This window comes from Amblyomma maculatum, unplaced genomic scaffold (assembly GCF_055883805.1).
Source record: "Amblyomma maculatum isolate TAMU_Amacu unplaced genomic scaffold, ASM5588380v1 scaffold_13, whole genome shotgun sequence".
NCBI classification, from domain to species: domain Eukaryota; kingdom Metazoa; phylum Arthropoda; class Arachnida; order Ixodida; family Ixodidae; genus Amblyomma; species Amblyomma maculatum.
Genome location: NW_028146738.1, coordinates 34,981,292 through 35,001,815, shown reverse-complemented (window position 1 = coordinate 35,001,815; position 20,524 = coordinate 34,981,292). Strand labels below are relative to the sequence as shown.

Genomic DNA, 20,524 nt, shown 5'->3' with positions numbered 1-20,524 from the left:
GTTATTTCGATATTGTTGGCCGGCGCCTAAGATATCGATCGATGATCAGGAGCACCGCTGTTTCCTAGCTGGAGAAATGCAGTTAATTTGGTGCAGTGCAATCAGTGGGGCACACGTGGTCACTAGAGGAGCCGCCGCCCAGTTTCGGAGGTGTCACTCTAACCTCCTCGCAGATCCCCCTGTGGAGAGGGTCAACTCTTCTGGTGGCGATGATGAGCTTGTGCTTCTAGGTGACGGCCCAATTTTGATACCTAGGGAAGACAGGTCGTCAGCTGTGATTTCCAGGAAGTTCGAAGCACTTCCCTGGGCATTTCACGAGCGGGGTTAGCGTCCTTGATTCTCAGTTCGGGGTATAGGCTTTGTTCCACCCTCGGCTCCCTCCGCGAAGGGGGTGCTCGGCGTTCCTTGTCAAGCAGACCAAAAAAAAAGATGAGCCCCTTGCTGGCATCGCTGTGTCTCACTGCGAGATAAAGACATGAATGGGTGGCTCCTTGCCGGAATGACGAGGTTGCTCGCCACTGCAACCGCAGGTGAATGGCCCCGCCGCCACTGTCGTCTCCGCGCCGGTGCGCCAAGGCAAGAAAGCGGTGGGGGCATGAAAGGACCACTCGTACTCGTATATCTACCAACCTGTGGAACATAAAATTACTTGAAATAAGGTAGTCACTAACACGGTGAACGTACAAAAGTAGGGGATTACTTGACGCATCACAAAGACGAAAAAGCCTTCAAGTTGTAGGCCAAAAAACCCATCTCTCCTCATGATGGCCGGGAAACGGACATTCGGGAAAGGTGTGCAGAGGCTTTTGGAGACCGGAGCAGTCGCCCCCCCTCCCCCCGCCCTTAGGACCCTCACTGGCTCCTAGGGTGTCATAACCCAGCGCTTTTGAGGGTGACTTCATAGTCATGCACATTAGATTTCCGGTCTGACTGACTTATGACTAATGACTATGAGTATGGCTAAACTATAATGACTCATATGACATGACTCGGCATGGCAGTACATTCATACACCATGTGTCATTACACACGTTCATGACCACAAGCCTCATCTTAATGTTACGTCATATCCCACGTTATATTTTGCTTCCACATTTTGCGCATACGTTTTCGCAAACATAGCCAATTAAGACTTTTGCCTTAACAAGAAATGAAAAATTCAGCGGACAGTGAAGCTCCGTTCTACAACTAAACGCGACAGTGTTGATGCATCTGTTTACCGGCTGCAATTGTGGATCCTCGTTCCCGTCTATTTGCTTTCCGACGCGCTTTATCATTGGTTTTTCATCTGTGCTTCTATCATGCCACACATTTTGCTTATTTGTAGTCGTAGTTATGAAATACACCCGTCATGTGAAAAACTACACAATATCAAGCCAATAGGAATGTGTTGCTTAGCTAGGGCCCGAGTCTCAATTGATATCATTGGACACTGTTAAGTTGGATTCTGATCTCACCCTCCCATCCGGAAGGTGAAGGTCTTTTGGCGCAACACCACCGGACGACTAATCAGTGGACGCTTTGTAATCGGCAAACTGACGACTGCCAGAGCCATGCTCGCAATATTTGTTCTTCATAACGCTGACATTAACAACGCCGAAGCTGTAGTTTCTAGATAAATATTCATTTATTGCTGCTACTTTAAAATTATAAGTGTACATAGGCTGTGTTTGGATAGCCTTAATGACTCCAGTCTAATGGCTCCCTTGCGCTTTGCCATTTGCGTGCATGCACTTCGTTGCTCGCCTAACAATGATTACCTAATCTCGGGCCTCTGCAACCTCACACATACTAATTAGCATAAGCTGCCACAACATATATGTCACATTACCCCCCCCCCCCCCCCCCCACGAAAAGCACAGTCCCGGTGCGCACTAGGACGAACTACTGCAGGGGTAGTACGGCTTCATTCTGGCGACATGAACAATCTCGGTGCGTGGAGTAGAGTACTGTCGCGGCGGATGTACAGGAAGGACCTCGTATGTCGCAGGAGTGACTGGCCGTAAAACACGGTAGGGTCCTGCGTAGCGTGGCAAGATCTTTTCACACAGCCCAACTTTACGAGTGAGAGTCCAGAGCAAGACGAGAGAGTAGTGGACATCCCGGTGGCGAGAATCATGGCGCCGTTTTTGAGAATTTTGGGAGGAGGCTAGTCGGCGGCGAGCAATAACACGGGCGGCATCCACTCGGGAGATGGCGTCACGAAAGTAACAACTGGCGTTAGCGGTTGGAGGCAGTACGCTGTCAAAAGGAAGGGGAGGGTCGCGGCCGTATAGAAGATAAAACGGTGAGTAGCCTATTGTGTCGTGACGAGAGGAATTGTACGCGAACGTTACAAACGGCAAAGTATATATCCCAGTCACGGTGATCATCCGAGACATACATTGACAGCATGTCCGTGAGCGTGCGGTTGAGGCGTTCGGTGAGGCTGTTCGTTTGTGGATAGTAAGCGGTGGTAAAATAGTGCTTAATGTAGCAGTACCGAAGAATTTCGTCGACTACTCGAGCAAGAAAGCAACGGCCACGGTCAGTGAGCAGCTGGCGTAGAGCACCATGGAGCAGGATGACGTCGTGGAGAAGAAACGCAGCCACATCAGTTGCACAGCTGGTGTGTATCGCTCGGGTGACAGCGTAGCACGTAGTATAATCCATGGCCACTGCAATCTATTTATTCCCCGACGCAGAAAGTGAGAAAGGCCCGAGGAGGTCAAGGCCAACTCGGGAAAACGGGTCTACTGGGATGTCGATCGGCTGCAGGGATCCAGCAAGCATAACCGAGGGCTTCTTCCGTCGCTGACACCGGTCACAAGAAACAACGTAACGACGAACAGAGCGATAGAGGCCTGGCCAAAAGAAGCGGCGGCGGACGCTATCGTACGTACGAGATACGCCAAGATGACCCGCTGTGAGTGCGTCGTGCAGCTGTTGAAGAACGGTGGTACGCAGGTGTTCGGGGACTACGGGCAGAAGCTCGGCGCCATCTGGGCGCATATTCCGTCAGTATAAGATGCCGTTGTGAAGCACAAACAGAGCAAGGGTAGCATCAAGGAGATCAGTGCTGAGGCGATTGATTATGCTGCAAAGCTTGGAATCGCTCTTGGCGAATGTTTGATAGGTCAGAGATGGCCAACACATATGTGTCATCGTCGCACTCGCTCGCAGGTGGGGGATCTACCGTGTTGCGGGACAGGCAATCGGTGTCAGCGTGCAGCCGGCCAGACTTGTGGACGACAGAAAAAGTGTATTCCTGAAGGCGGAGGGCCCAACGACCCAGGCGACCAGTAGGGTCCTTCAGCGTAGAAAGCCAGCATAAGGCATGATGGTCGGTTATGACGGAGAACGGACGGCCAAACAAGTAAGGGCGAAACTTTGTAATGGCTCACACGAGGGCTAAGCACTCACGTTCTGTGTTCGAGCAATTTCGTTCAGCCGCAGAAAGGAGGCGACTGGCATAAGCAATGACGCGAGTGCAACCCATCTGCTCCTGGGCGAGTATGGCACCAATACCGTGACCACTAGCGTCGGTGCGTGCCTCCGTTCGTGCCGAAGGATTGAAGCGTGCCAGGAGGGGCGGGTTGGTGAGGGCTGCAATGAGAGCTGAAAAGGCTTGAAATTGTTCGTGGTCCCAGCAAAATGGAGCATCGTTCTTCAAAAAATTGGTGAGTGGACGAGCCGTCTCCGCAAAGTTAGGTACAAACCGCCGAAAATAGGAGCAAAGCCCAAGAAAACTACGCACGTCACTGGTACAACGGTGTGTAGGAAATGGACTTACAGCACGTATTTTGTCTGGATCGGGTTCAACGCCACGGGCGTCGACCACGTGACCGAGCACCTTGAGTTCACGTCGGCCGAAGCTACATTTCTTCGAGTTCAGCTGAGGCCAGCTCTTCGGAAGACGCCAAGAATGTCATCAAGGCGATGGAGATGGCTCTCGAATGTAGAATAAAATACAATGACGTCAACGAGATAGCACAAGCACGTCGTACATTTCAAGCCGCGCAGGAGAGAGTCCATCATGCGCTCGAATGTTGCGGGCGCATTACACAAGCCGAGAGGCATCACCTTGAATTGATACAGGCCATCGGGAGTGACGAAGGCGGTCTTCTCCCGGTCCCGTTCGTCGACTGCGATCTGCCAATAACCGGAACGAAGATCAATGGAAGAGAAATAGCTGGTACCGTGCAACAGTCGAGGGCATCATCTGTCCTGGGGAGCGGGTAAACTTCTTTCTTTGTAATTTTGTTGAGGTGTTGGTAATCAACGCAGAATCTCCAGGTGTTGTCCATTTTACAAAGCACGACAGGCGACGCCCTGGGACTGCTCGAAGGCTCTATAATGTTTTTTGCTAACATCTTGTCCACTTGATCTTGTAAGACGCGTCGTTCAGAAATGGCGACTTGATTGGGCGGGCGTCTCCGGTGTCGATACAATGTGTAACGAGGGACGTTTGTCCTAAGGCGCGGTCTCCAAAATCGAAAATATCGCTGTACGAATTCAGAAGACTCGTAAGTGCTGTAGTTCGGTCAGGGCGCAAATTAGGTGCAACCATTCCTGATAGGCGGGCCTCCGGAGATGGGGACGGTGCAGGTTGTGTCGACACTTTAGCAGTAGGGTCAGGCAAAAGAGCGGCAACTGTGACGTCAGAAATTGGGTTCAGTTCGGCGAGAGCAATTCCCTCAGGAAGAACATGCACAAAAAGGCCGAAGTTCAAGACTGGAATATAAGAGTTGTTATTTTCTACGTGCACGATGTTATGAAGGAGAGCGATTCTACGCGGCAGTGTCACGTCGGTTATGGGGCAAACAATGTAGTCGCCATCAGGAACGGAGGGGAAAGGCGACATGAGCACATCCACTGCAGCTTCTGGTGGCAGACGAGTAAATGTAGAGGAGCGGAGACGGAGCGCTGAAGTATCAGAGGCCTGTTTGTCAGGACAGAGTGGCAGGTCCAGATGAAGCAGTCCAGAACAACAGTCAACGAGCGCGGAATGTGCAGTTAAAAAGTCGAGTCCTAATATAACGTCGTAAGGGCAACTGGTGAGGACTGTAAATAGGACAGGGATATGACGGTCGGCAATGGTAATTCTCGCAGTACACATACCAATCACAGTAGCTATATTGCCATCAGCAACACGAACGGTAGATGAGGAAGCGGGTGTGAGGACTTTGTTGAGGCGTTGACGGAGCGAGGTACTAAGGACGGAACTGTAGGCGCCAGTGTCAATAAGGGCAGAAACTGAGACTTCGTCCACAAAAATGTCAATGAGCTTGCGTCTGGGTGCTAGGGTCAGTTCCGAGTTGACAGTCCGAGTCGGTAATGCAGCGTCACTCCCGGGCGCTGCACTCCCTAGTTTCCCGAGTGGGCGCCGGCGTATGATGGGGAAGAGTTGCGACGAGGCAGCGGTGAACGAGATCAAGGAGACCGTGGAGATGGAGATCGGCTGGAGGGACGAACACTTGAGACGGCTTCGGTGTGAGGTTCATGTGGGTGTGCAGAGAAGTGTCCAGGTACGTCATATGCGGGGCGGAGCTGTTCAGGTTGGGCAGGGAAGCGTCGAGGTCCATAGTAGTACCGATGGTCAGCGTTGTAATAGGAACGAGGTGTGGGGAAGGTGTGACTGCGGCAATAACGGAAGTGTGGCCGGCTCGACAGCAAATAAAACAAATTGGCCTGTCATCAGAGGTGCGCCACTCTGCAGGATTGCGATTAACGTAGCGACGTGGGGGAGCTTAGCTAGTGGTTGCAGCTGCCACTACAGGAACAGGATGCGATGGTGACGAGTGCTTTACGGGGTTGGAGGAAAGACCGACGTTGGCAACTTCCTGTCGGACAACAACCTGTATCATGGCCACGGTGTCAGGCACTGGAGATGGGAATGGTGCAGGAGCTAATGCCTCGAGTTCTCGCCTGACGATCCGAGTCATTGTTGCGGACTGAGAAGGCTGTTGCAGAGGAGCCAGATCATCGCGGGATGATGTGGCTGCCGTGTTCGGAAGGCGCTCAAAGCGATGTACCAGGCGTCGTTGTTTAGCCTGCTCGAATCTTCGGCAAACGTGAAGCACCGACTCGACTGTCGAGCAATCCATGCAGAAGAGGATGTTGAACGCGTGATCTGCGATGCCCTTGAGAATGTGCCCTACCTTTTCAATTTCCAGCATAGAGCTGTTCGCCTTGCGACACAACGCGAGCACGTCTTGAAAGTAGGCCAGGTAGGACTCCGTGGTGGATTGGGCGCGAGACGAAAGTTCGGATTTGGCTGCGAGAGCCCGTCCAATGGGCTTCCCGAACAAGTCGTGAAGCTTTTGCTTGCAAATTTCCCAGATCACCAGGTCGTGTTCGTGATTTTGAAACCATGTGCGAGCGGTTCCCGCCAAATAGAATATCAGATTGGCCAGCATGATGGTCGCGTCCCAATGATTGCTCCGGCTGCATCGCTCGTATTCATCCAGCCAGTCGTCAACATCTGTCTTGTCTTCGCCATTCAAGATGGAAGGGTGGCCGATTTTTTTGAGGACGAGTGGTTGCGCCGATGTTGTTGCGGTGGTAGGAGCTTCCTCAGAGGTAATAGTGGCCGTTGTTGACGTTGTGATCCCAGGTAGGTGGCGGCCACTGCGCAAATCCAGCTTTCGGCTGCTTAAATGGATTTATGTGTGCACACGGGGATCTTTAGTCACCTCTACCAAGATGATATGTGGCAAGGTTAGTGCACGAAGGTTAGTCAAGGATGACGCAGCACACAAAGCACAGAATCACAGCAGCGTTAAGCTTCTTCTAGTACTAAACGTTGCTACCACTTTGTCGTCTTCTGTGTCACTGTTTCTGATCGTTGTCTTCTTTAACGCCCAGCAATGCAGGGCATATATGTCACAATATAATTCTATATATAGGATAGTGCCGAATTTAATCATTGCGGCTTATAAGACCTATAACCGACATACACAAGGCGTCCAGCTAAATGAATCAAGAATGAAAATGAAAACTTGAGCGTTCTTCCCGACAAAAATCAATCGACTGTTTTAGGAGTCCAGTAAAGTACGCGCTGGTGTTTTTCCGTTTTGTTCATCCTATATAAAAAAGTTAGTCGACATTAACTAAATTTTTAATACCGCGCTGTAAACGCTGAAGTGTAAATTAGAACGTTTTCTCGTGCCACAAGTATAACTCAAGTCAGGTGTTTTCAACGAGGTGTCCTTAGCGTATAGCCATTATTGTTGGTAAAAAAAGAAAGCCCCGCGAATTTAAAAAAAACACCACTTGACAGCCCGCATGCTCGAAGGATTACGGTAGTGAAAGTATCATAGACGCCTTCGTGACGAGTGAGCGAGGCTTGAGTTTCGTGACGCCCCCTGCGGGCTGTGATGCCACAGATCATATGACGTTATAGGAGATGTCACTGAAAAACCTGACGTCCCAGTGATGTATATTTGGCGGAGAATTTCTTTTTCTTTTTAATTTTGGTCGAAATGCAATACCATGAAAGACGCAGGAAGAGCGATGCTCAGATAAGGCGGCAAAATGGACGGCGTACCTGTTCAGCTAACTTGACACGAATATCGATTGTCAGGTTTTACGCTAACTGAAATATTACGGCGTCCTCAAACCGCCTCATCGTAGCATTGTTTTTGCTCTGTCGTCGTTTGCTTGTCTTTTCTGGCGCGTCATGTAAACGGATTCTGTGGCCTATTTCTGCTGGCACCTCTCTAAATAAAAGGGGTCTTTAAGTGAATTCTGCAAGCATATGAATATGAATCACATGGCTTAAGCGAGTTCACTTAGAGGTACAAATAAGTGCACCCGTGTGAAATTTATATTAACACACGACCACGAACATAGATGCGGCACAACAATGCAAACCTATCTGCAGGAAGGCGACTCCTTTTTGTTCGTCTATCATGGTCTTCATGTAATCCTCGCGCTAATAAAATGACGAGTGTAGCTTGTGAAACCTATACGCGGCGAGATTGTAAAAGGGCGAGACACTTGCAAAGAAGCTAATTGTCAATAATGTAAAAAAAAACGATAACGGGATAACTGTAACGCTAGCGTTACTAGGCATAGCTCTATAGAAGAGCATATGTAAGAAATTCAAAACAAGGATAGTTACTTCTAAGAAGGTAATGCGTCTGTGGAGTGAAAATTGACTGTGATACAGCTTTGTTTCCCAAAACTTAAATGTTGTCTTGCTGTGTGCGATTCCATTGTTTTTTTCGCGCGTCACCTTTGCCGCTAAGGGGAGTCAATCTGAGGCTACAAATTTATAGCAACCTCATCATTTGAAACATCTACCGAAAATATGCCGCTCACATTGTGAACCTACTTGGGAGAACTGCGAAAGCACATTCAGCTGACGTTAAAGCGATAATGCAACGCAGTAATCAAAACACGCAGCAAAGGAGCAGAGCGAACGAAGGCTTTGCGGAATGCGACCTTGCTTCACAGATAAATAAAAAAGCGATGCAGCCAGACGCTGTTCGTGCAGACGTGTATCCGCACAACAAGCAACCACTCTTGCGACGTGTCCGGGAAGCCGAGCGATGACGCAACATTGTCGCATTGTCCAAAAGCGAGCGGACGCACCGGCAAAACGTTTCTCAGCGTGCACGCACTGTTTTCGCCTTGCCCTTGCTATAAAGCTTTATTACGACCAGAACAACGTAATATGGATAGCCTAACGCCGGTAATCACCACTGCACGCAGACGCTTGCTAAAAGCAACCCTCAACGTTGTAACGGCGCCGCTGTCGCACCCATTCCGCGTGATAAAACACTTCGCCCTCGACCTTGGCTACCAGCGCAGCAGACACTAAATGACCGAGGGAGGTCGCTAAAAGCAACTTAGAATGAAAGGCACTTGATAATTTGAAAACAGCGACATTCTCCTCCACTCCGGCACTTTCCTCCTCGAATATTCTCGCCCGCGGGCTGCACGCGCTGCACACGGCATGCTTTTGGGGGCAGCGCTCCTTCGCCGTCCGGGAAATTGGCTGGCACTCGCGCGCGCTCCTACTTTGCGTTTTTTCCACGCTCTGTTATCGAATAAAGACACAAGAAAGACATGCGACTCGCTTGACTGTACCGCGAGCCCCATAAGTTAGCGTCTCGTACGCGCAATCAAAGTGCAAATTACAAACGCTTGCCGCTTGAACAAAAACCGCTTGCTGCATACACCTCACATTCTTTTTGACTTTTCAATACCGTGTCTCTCAACACGGCATAATATATTAATAATATTATTTACTATATATGCAAACATTGCTGAATATTCTCAACATACCGATGCTCAGTTAAATGTAGATTCACATCAAACTAATTTTGGCGGAAATAAAGTTTCTGCAGTTGTTAACGAGCGGAGTTTCATTAATGTGATGGTTGCTAGCAACAAGCTGGAACAAATGCTTTGATGGTCATCCTAAAAATTTTCAATAACGTTTAGACTGAGTTTGGTGCTGCGCAGTGAACATGAAGCTTGTTAGTTGTTTGCGTAGTTAAGAATTTTCGCGGCTGCTTCAAAACGATCGAATATCAACTTTTTTCTGTTAAGCATGAAACGGATCTAGCTCCTGTTGTCGGCGGCCTTGAAGTGACGTCGAGCCAAAACCGAGAGCAAAGATCAGGGCACCGATTTCCCGTCATCCGTACCCCAAAATTTGGCCCTGTGGACCACCGATACTTGACCTGGTCGGAAGTTCATCGACATTGCTGTCAACCCTAATTTTAGTATGATCAATATTTTTTTCTTTTCTTTGACTAGACTAAATGACGTGACTCAGAACGCTTTCAACTCTTTCAGTGGCAAAATGTGGAACTACAGGCCTGCGACAAGGTGTGCACATACAAAATACTCCTATATCAGCTCAAGACCAGACAGCATTGTTTTCTTTGTACACACTAGACCTCTCGGGTCCAAGGACGACGGCTGCTCTACGCTACGAAAATGGACATGACGCCCGTTAACTAGGCAAATAATTAAGGAGGCCCACCTAAATTTGAAAGTCAAGACTGAGTTGGCCATACCCAAATTAGGTTATAGGCCCCAATTGTCGGTCAGACACAGACCAGGTCAAATTTTGGGGATTCAGAGGGCTACATTTCGGGGGTGGCCCTCCTAAATTTACAGATTACCACTGAATTCCCCATACTCAAATAGGTCGGACACCAATTTTGGTCAAATTCGGACGAGGACAAATTTCGGGGGTCCAGAGAGCTAAATTTTGGGAATAGGCCACCTAGGTGTGGAGGTCACCACTAAATTCGCCTTACGCAAATTGGATTGCACACCAATTTTCGTCAAATTTAGATGAGGTCAAACTTCGGGGGTCCAGAGAGCTAAATTTTGGCAATGGCCCACCTAGGTTTAGAGGTAACCCCTGAATTCGCCATACGCGAATGAGGTTGGTCACCAATTTTGCCACCTTTGGATGAGGTCAAATTTAAGGGTTTCCTGGGGCTACGTTCTGAGGGCTGCCCACCGAAATTTGGACGTAACCAGTAAATTCGCCATATTAAAATTAGGTTGGACACCAATTTTCGCCAGATTAGGAAGAGGTCTGATTTCGAGGGTCTAAAGACACAAAAACTTGATGTGCGGATATATATATACACTCTGTAGACAAGTTCTGCGAAAGAGTCCTCTACACGCTCTTGCGACATGAGCCTATGAATGAATTAACAATATTCCTCATTGCACGCGTTAGCGTTGAAAAGCGAGACCTTAAGCCCAGAAATTGAAGCGGCTACTGTATGCGCATTGTATGCATCAGCAGTCGCTATTATATAGCACATTGAGCGGAACCATGAAGTGAAAACAATAACGCGCATAACGGTGCAAAATGGTCAGTGAATTAAATGAGATTATTGGCTTTGTGATGCGCTTGCAAGAAGTTTCATGTCGCTTGGAACAAATGCACAGTACATGGCAGAGGCAGCAGGGGTGACTAGTCTTCGTCGGGGTGAAGTTCTTGCGGCCGATGTTGTTGAACCACGTTTTTATTCGAATGGTGTCCTCCTTCCCGCTCGGAAGCCTTTTTCCAGACAGCTTGTGCAATTAAATATGCAGCAGCTCGGCATAGCGCTGCATTAAAACAGCGCGAATAGCGCGAAGTGCAAGCGCGGAATGCCAGGGAGCTCGCTCCTACAAACGGCGGCTGCCTAAAAAATGGCGCCGGCTAAAAATGAAAACACAGAAAGAGCGAACTTTTAGCGCTTTTCCCGGCGATGGCCCGTGGAGCCAATCACCGTTGAGAAGAGCGCCGATGGAAGAGTTGAGAGAGGAGGATCTGCGAGGGGGCGCGGAGCGGCGGCAAAGTTCACAGAAAGTCGCTACTTTCGTATTTTCAAGGGACTTTACTTCGAATATCATCACGAATGTGAAATTTTTTTCTTCGGCCAAAAGCTTAAACTACTTTGTACGCATCACAGCTCGCAGGGCCCTTTGTGTTATGCATCCTCATCAGCGAGCTGATGTCATGGCAGTAGGCTTCTGCACGCGCTTTGATCCTAGTATGGCAAACTTATACATCGGCCCTGCAAACCGCTTCATGTTACTGAATGCACAGTGTTTACAGCGCTCTCATAAACGAATGGATAAAGCTGTCAGATTTGCGTCTGTAATGCCCACAACGCCGTTTCCTCGGAGATAAGCGCCAGTGGTGCAGGCGACGCGCCGGAAAGCCTCGCGGTCAGCAGTCCTTGGCGCGTTTCTCGCGACAAGTGTCAGAGCGCTCTGTCATGAAAAGTGCAAAGAGGTGAATTCAAGCGCATTCAAGCGCATGGAGCCCGTTCTCAGGTGGCAGTTTTTGAACTTCGCAGGCTTCCTTTTTTAATAAAATAGGGTATGCCCTTAGCTCGTCGAAAGCACTTGGCTTGGAGTATTTTTATGACGTTAAACCAATATATCACTTGCATTTGAGTGTATAGAGCCATATTTAGAAAATAATTCATGTCGGCCAATTATTCAAGTAGACGGAACGAAAAAATACCAGTGGGTACCGTATACGACTCCCAGCAACATTCAATTTATTTCAGTTGCGAAGAACACGTAGGTTTTTATAAAGCTCGGTGCAACTTAGCTGGGGGTATACCCTGTAAATAAATCTATGCTTTACTCAGGCTACATTAACGTCACTGCTCGGTTTAGCCGTAGTGTGTCTGGTTCAGGATCTAATTGAGTGCCGAATGATTTGACTCCCATGTTACTCCTCCATCTGAAAGGAGAAGCATTGTCAACTCCCCCATTTGTCGTCATCTTGTGCCATTTTACGACCCGTCGACAATTCAGTGCCACAAGCATGCTTGGAAGTTTACGCTCACAACGCAGACACGAGCTCAATCGTTGGATTTTCTGGAGAATTCAGTATTAACGTTATCGTGTTCATTTTATTTCCGTTTCTTGTGGGCTCCTTGTGCACATCTCGGGAGTTTTCTTATCTTCTTTATTTAGTGAGGTGATTAGAACCGCCTCATTACGTGGCACGGTAGGCTCACACCACCGTCATCAGGCAATGTTTCGCACATCAGACCTGTCACAAGTACGTGCGTCGAAGTTTCTGTCGCACCTCTAATTCCTGTGCAGAGAGGGCTTTATACGGCCGGAGTACCGATTATGCCTCCGCGCCGCAGTACACAACAGGGCCTATACTGAATGATACTTAAACTCAAGCCGCACGCTCGCACCATTGTTCCCCGGACCCCTCAAGTTCGCCCGAGAGATATTTTCCTATATAAGTTCGCCCGAGAGATACTCAAATTTCCGTAAGAACCTACCAAATGTTGATATTCATACACAACTCCAGAATGGTTCATAGGCTTTTAAATATGAAACTTTTCAGTGGAGTCTGTGAATGCCACAAAAACGGCAATTGAGGTTGTTATTAACACCATGCGTCGTTCTCCAGAAACTCAGTCGTCGGTATCGAAGGCATCGGCGTTTTGAGCAAAATATGACAAGAACACATCAGGCGGGCAATTCTCATTTCAGATGGTAGAGTGAAAGGAAAATCATTTCACCAAGATCTGTGGATCCCATGTCACACAAGCTGCCTCTAGTCCACGCAATCGCTTTGGTTAGGATTGTTTAAAAAAAGAATTTGTAAACCTTTTGGGTATTCTTTCACATGATACCACAACTTAAAATATGTCAGTAAATATGTGCGAGATGATACAAAGTGATTGTTTGTTGCAAACCACGCAAGGTACAGTCATGAACAAGAGGGAACAAACTTTGCATACAAAATTGCGAATATTCTCGGCATTTCTCTTTCAAATAACGCAGGTCCTCTGGATAATACGCATACAGGCGAAAACTACTTACAAAACCGAAAGAACTGCGCTTTTGTCACATATAAGGATGGGGTAATGAATAAAGCAACGCTCAAACTTTGTACCTTCCATATCGGTAATGAATGCCCGTCTGTATTTCTGCGGAGGAGACTTTTACAGCAAGTTAGATATGAAGTGTGTGACAAAGCTTGGTACCTTGATCATTAGTCGATTATTTACCTGAAATAACCATTCAACGTTGAAGCTTTTAATTTTAAGAATAAATAATAAATTCTGAGACAATAGGTTGCAAACATCAAATGTGGGTCCCGTCATTCATGTTTCATACAGGAGCGGTGTGAAGAAAGAAATGGCAAAAATTCGTGTTTGCAAGAATGTTGAATTGGCCTTTTGCATTCTTAATTCTGCAATAGCTTCGTTAGGTGCGGTGATGTCTTCAAGCCTTTATGTCGCCTAAAACATTCCTAAAACGTGGCTCGCCTTCAATAGTGGCAATCTTCAATTTGTCAATATTGCTTTTAAAGTGAAAAATGAAAAGTTGATTAGGTACTTTTACCTATTTAGAAGCACAATTCTTAAGCTCTGTCATGAAAATTAGGTCACACTTCCTGTAAAGCCAATCTGCACATAGCGCACATATTTAGCTCTCGTAGTTTTTTAAATACAAATTCAATGACTTGTAAGATCAGGATGTATTTCAAAGTAATAGGACCCGATGAGCAAGAGCGAACACCATTCGTGGATAGCCAGGTAGAGCGCACGCAGAGATCGCAATGCACAGAGAAGAATGTTCCAAATGTTCTTTTTAACAGAGTATGGCTAAACGAGCAGCGAAGTGCTTCTACGCCCACGAATATCCGCAAGGAAAGCCTGAGATGGGAGCCATTAGGGTATCCCGAAATGTCCTTAAAGGCGGAGCTTAATTATACCCCGCAATATTTATTTCGATTTCTTCTGAGCTAATTGAGCGTAGCGCGTAATATTAGTTCGATTTGAGACATCAATCTGAAATAGTTTTAAACTGGCGGCACCCTTGATATACGTTGCATGAATCCAATATGATTCCCTTCTAAATGAGGTGCGCAATTGAAGGAAACAGAAGAATATTTGGTCCATCGAGAACCCCTTTTTGGTACGATGACCAACAGTGCCAGTCTCACCACTCACACATCGCGATAACGTGGAGGCGTAATAATCTGTTACGCAAATGAACAGTTCATGAGCGACACAGTCGGCCTACGTCCTAAAGGCACTTTCTCGGTGCACTGTCGAGGTGACAGCCCTTGGCTGCTTTAAATAAAAGATAGCTATGCAATTGGAAAGAACCTCCCGTTGCTTAGGGTGGCCTACAGCTACCAGAAAGCGGCTAATCGTCCGCGATGATCAGTACTGAATGACGTCCTCTATTTCGGCCCGAATAAAGCTAAAGACACATGGATTGAATAACTCTGTCTCCACAACTTCCGGTTTAAATGGCAGCCACATCATTTGCTTCTCAGTAAAATACGCTTGGACGCGTCGGTTCGCTTACTCGTCGCAGTATGGTGCCGATCGGTAGAGCAGCAACTTGCGCCGGAGTTAACCAATTAGTGTGCAATGCTCCTTGACAAATTGCTGCCTCAATCAAAAGAACGAGAAGAAAACGTTTTTCGGTCGTTTCTCGTGGTACATCACCAGTTATGGTGCGATCGCTCCGTCTTGTTGTCAACGCGCAGCAGACATAAATTTTAGAGAGAAGACATGATCTGACGAACCGTATCTTTGATTTGGTTGGCATTCAAATGACAGACGCGTTATTTTACATGGCAGTGTAAGGGATGACTTTCAGTAAAAAGGCGACGGTGATGGCAGCCTACTAATGGGGCACTCACGCCCTTATGGTTCATACTCCGCGGCGTTTGCTTTTTTGTTTTTGCCTTTCAGTGTACCCCGAAACATACAGTTCTCACGCCCGTATCGAGTGTGTAACCTGGTGAAAAAGCCGCCTAATCTATTTTCTCGCTGTGTTGCACCGTATTGAAAAACCTGGTACCGTACTTCCTCAAGGATCCCGAAACAATTGTTTAATCTTCGTTTTTTTTTTTTTTTTTCATATGGGTTTGCGGACGCGCTGTCGCTGTTTGCTTATGTCAAAGTCTTCATTAAGTAAATGGAAGGGCCACCGAAAATTTTGGCCGAAGCATTGTATTGTCGGTGCTATACACACTTCATTTCCCTGACAATACCTTATAAGGCAGCTTGCGCCTAGAGAAAATCACTCATATCAGGCTGATGCAAGAATAAACAACAGTGGAAACATTGAATAGTTGACAGTTCACTCTAAAACCCTCCTCCACGCCCTCCATCACAAGAGAGAAGAAATGAAGGGAGGGACGTCTATGCAGTATTGAAGTGTCTCACGATTAGCCTTCATGTGAATATTTTCTCTAAACAGTATACTATTCGAATGAGAATGAATGGTATCAGAAGGTTAGAATCCATGGTACTGAAACCGTTGCAGTGGGGGACGCTACGCAATACAAGAAGGAAGTTTTGAGTGAAGCAGACATAACTATCGAAGACAGAGTAATGTACGTTTGTAGGCGTCTCTTGCTCTACCATCGCCGTTAATGTCTCCTTCCCGTCTACAATGAGTCAAACTTACTAGGCAAGTTTTCGTGCAGGAGATCACGCACGCAGCGGAACGCCATGATGCGACAGTCAAAATTATTCGGCAGTAAGGAAAACGCCGAGCGTGGATGCCTAGAAATTAAAAGGAACTGACATACGTCCGAACTTACTTTAGCGGCTTATTCACAGCCCTTTTTTGCGCTATTCAAGAGAGATTGCAAAGCGAAGTAGTACCTGCTTACTTATGGACGCTTCGAGGCGTTGCCTAAAACTACACACGAAACACGGAGTTTGGTGTGGTATAAAAGCTTTTTGGTTATGTGGGTATCAGATTTTCGTTTAATGTCATACTGTGTTTTTTTTTTTTCAGGACTACCATTCCGCCTTTCTTCATGATCATGTGCATGTACCTGCTGCCTCTGATAGCATCTGGACCAAACTCGAAAGAGTTTTACGACAGATTCTACTACGAAGTACGAGAACACTGGTTGGACTTCGTTTTGCAGATTCGGAACTGGAGGATAGATGATGCACTAGTGGTTAGTATTCAGCTGTTCTTTTTTACGCGGCAGTTTGTGAATGCAGATAACCTTTAATAGCCAGTGTATATAAGCAGTTTTCTTTATTGCTACGGACATAAAGCAAAATATAACGTGGGAGCAGCATCGGCTACTCCTTTTCAGAAAACGAAGGAAATCACTGGCAATGAGCATATAAATAGCAGTAATGCAGAGTATATCTTCAACACAGACATAATACACAAAATACAGTTACAATGCTCATGAGGGTAATCATAAGGGTAGGTTTTGATATTAATCGTAATGAACGGTAAATAATAAATACGAACCAAAGAAGAAAGATATACTGCAGACCGTGAATATAGATCTCGCCATAAGGAAATACATTATTACCTTAAAATCAGCGAACCTAGGAACGTAAAATGAGCAAAGACACGCACACCTAATCGCTAACAAAAGGTTGCCAAACCCAGAAGTTCGTTTTCAGGTAGCCATCACACACATGAACTGGTGTGATGATTGCAGGAAAGCTCATGCCGAAAAGCCATCAGGCAGAGTACTGCAGACGCCGCGATGAAATTGAGATCAAGACCCCAAGTCAAGTCATCTTTACCTCACCATCGCAAAGATCTTAGGGGCGCAGCTAAAAAGCCTAATAAATTCTTGACGAGTGGCTGCGCACCCCTACAAACACTTGGCAACTTTCGCGCGATAGATAACGATACAGATAGGGTAGGACCTCTGACGAGTTTTATTTGAACTGTTATCTATTAGTGCTGTGTTGTATAAATGCGTTGAATGAGATCAAGGACGAAACGAGACAACGAATGTGGGTGCCACAATTATTAAGTGAAGCCGAATATCCAAAAGTAAAATATATAAAAGAAAATAACAGCCATCGCTGAGTATTCGCGCCATCTTTAATGCGCAATATTAGAAGACGCAGTGAGCCCTTAAACCGGGTTGTGTGTGTGGGTCCCCACCGGATGCTCCGCTCGGGGAGAGGAGGACAGCCGTCGCAAAATTAAATGCATCAGACCTAGAAACAAAAGAAAATAAACGCGGCCGCAACAGCACCTAGTCTGGGTTTCCATCCCACTGGAGCGAAAGCAGATCCACATAGCTCTCCATTGCACGAGAGCAGTATACTAACGGAGTAGCCGATCAGCCCCATGTTTACCTTTTTCTCTTGTTGAGATGGAATGCCTTGCAGCATAAAATGGTTTTTACAAATAGAGGTTCAGACCAAAATAACTAGAGAAATCTAGCAAGGGCCGGTCCTGATATCTAGTATTCCATATCCGGTAGTCGACCGTGGAGTGCTCGCATTGGCAGAGATGTTTCTGCTGGGCAGTGTGTGGCGAGGAGCACGTGCAGAGAAGCGCGGTGTCCGCTTCGAAAAGAAATGGCAGTAGTCGTATAATGGCGCATGGTTGTGTGTCGGCCCAAACCACATTACCACGGGGATGAGGGTGGCACGAAGATGTAGCCTTCGAAGAAAGACCTCTTCCCAGCGCAGCAGGCCGCCAGGAGGTTGGTACTACGGTGTGGGACAAGTGCTGACGGGGCGTGCAGAAGGTTCCCTTTTTTCTACAAGACGTAGAATCTCCAGAGAGGAGGGGGCCATTTCAAGGTGAAGAGGAGATGTTGGGTTGCGACTTGCTCCATGCACCAAGGCTTGAACAGGTTGCATATTACTAAGGATCCGCTGTACACGAAGTGTTGGGGAGAGTTTCTCAAGTAGGTCCTTAATATCCTGTTCCAAAGCATCGGAATTCAGAACACTCCGCAGACTGCGTATCCCACTTCGAGAATCTGTTACGATGCCAATGTTGCAGTTAAAACGCAAAATGACCGGGATGAGGAGGTGTACTGCTTCCCGAACGGCCTGCAGCTCCACCTTGGTTGTCGGCCAGGAAGAGGAGAAAGCTTACAAGCAGTTTTTTTCTGTCAGTATTTGCGGCCAAGCGATAGCTGCGGTCACGTGATCCTCGCTCGCACTAGCGGCAAAATATGCACATTTTTCGGAGAGTTTTGAATAGCGAATGACTTGTCATCCGCCGCTACACCAGTCTAATTGTGCTCACCAAGAAACTCAGTGGGTCTCGCATGTGTGAGTGTCAGTGGAAAATCTTCGTAACCTGTTGATAGCGCCACTATGGTTGAGGCGGGCATAAATTGAGACCCATCATAAAACAGTTTTTCATGTACTTTGCAAGAGGTGCGCCTTTACACATGCTGTGGATTTTAATGCATCGAGCTTGGCGGATTTGATGAACCAGTTGCTCAGCGTATTTATTTATGCCTCGCCCTGCAGAGAATAATATAGGTAATTCTTGAAATACACGTTATAACCCGGATCGCTGCTCTCTTGATAGATTCTAATCGGCACCACTCGGTATGTGCCATATCATGGAACATGGCTTAGTAGTTCAATTTTCGTTGTAGCACAAATCGTGTGACGAAGGGGGAAATGGTGGATATCCATAGCATCACCTGACTTTTATGAAATGCAACGGATGAGGTGCAACAGTTTTTCATGCATTCGAGCATGCCGTGCGAATCCAGGGAGTGGCGGAGCTGCCACCAGATAGGTCAAGGTCGAGATCCTGGAGTTAGCTGACAACGCAGATTTTGTTTACATAAAAAAAAAGAGGGATGGGAGTTGTATTCCATTCACAGCGGCCACGCGGATTCAGTATATGATGATGAGCAGCCTTTCGAGGCGACAGCGTGGGTCCAAAGAAAGGGCAGCATTATTGTGTAATTGTAAGAACAAATTGTAATCTTGTGGCTTGAGATTTCAGAGAAGGGTGAACGGACAATACTGCAGTGCAGTCCGCATAATGAGTGCGCGCAGGTCACCGATGCTTCCAAGGGAACTTTAGTGCGTTGACGTTTAAAAGCATAGGGCCTAGCAGTAACCCTTGAGGTCGATTACGAAGCCGCTGAAACCGTCCACATTTTATAACCTCAGTCAGAAAAAAACTACAGGCAATTTCCCGTTGGAATAACAAAATGTTTGTGCGGCTCTTGAATGTTAATCTATTGTGACAACAGGGCTTTCTGTGGCAACATCAGTTTTTTGTAGTTGAAACAGAAAAGTACTACAGAACTAGACTACGGAAACGTACTTCAGAAAAAGTCTGCAGTACTACTGGGGAGTACTACAGAAGCACAGAAAAATACTGACGTTTGCGACAGAAATTTTTAGCACTGTGCGTTGTATGTCGACATTATCATCACCATCAATCCGTGTAAAACGGATCCAGATACACCGCTTTGCATGACTCTTTTGAGAAGTCCCAAAAGTTTAGACTGTACTAAGATTCAGTTCACCAATCGCTAATTTGAGCGATGTTTACATGAAGTTTGACCTTCAACCTTTAGCTTCAAAATCGTTAGGAAAATGAAACGTGACGTGACAGCGCAAACACGTCTCATTTTGTCAACTTAGACAAATTGGTTGCAACATTTTTTTTTCATTATCAAGGCCTTAGTCTGGTTCCCTGTGAATGCTATTTCACTAGGCGATAACCGTATAGGATGCGTCCTGAGATATCCTTCGCATACGTTTCCGGTAAAGAAGGCCTCCCTCATCTAGCTGCCAATTGCCCCTTTGCATGCAGAAGTCTCTTAACTCTTTACTATGACTGCTAAATTATTCCACCTTGGATGCCTCCTGATCGGAAACTAGCTAAAGTGACCCCTCACCTAAACCTAACTTTAGCGGCAAAAATTTAGACAAAATTAGACATATATCAAAAATATCCAACGTGGTAAAGTTAATCGACAGGCTCATATTCGATTCATATACCGGCAGCGAAGAAGCACAAACAGTAAGAGAAAGAACATGCAATAACACGGACAAAGCAGCGTTCGTCCGTGTTATTACATGTTTCTTCTCTTTGTGTTTGTGCTTCTTCGCTGCTGGTATGAATCAAGAATATTACCTACTTGCTCAAAAACTTGTTTTACTCAGGCTCACACTCCTACGTGTTTCGGAGCTTGTGGTGCTCGAAAATATCCCTAGCCCTTGTTATGTCAGTTTTCGCACAAAAGGTCCGAAATGGAAGGTACAGTCGTGAGCAAAAGTGGTATACAACACAGAGCCGGTGG

General features: G+C 46.8%; 1 protein-coding gene across 1 annotated transcript in view; it reads left to right on the top strand.

Annotated features, from left to right (window-relative positions):
* The window catches only part of LOC146172553 (nose resistant to fluoxetine protein 6-like), a 101,058-nt gene that overhangs the window by 59,017 nt on the left and 21,517 nt on the right, over window positions 1-20,524 (top strand). Inside the window, exon 9 of the mRNA XM_084585972.1 lies at window positions 16,258-16,426. Coding sequence (XP_084442098.1) covers window positions 16,258-16,426 — 169 coding nt within the window. The remainder of the gene's footprint in view (window positions 1-16,257; window positions 16,427-20,524) is intronic.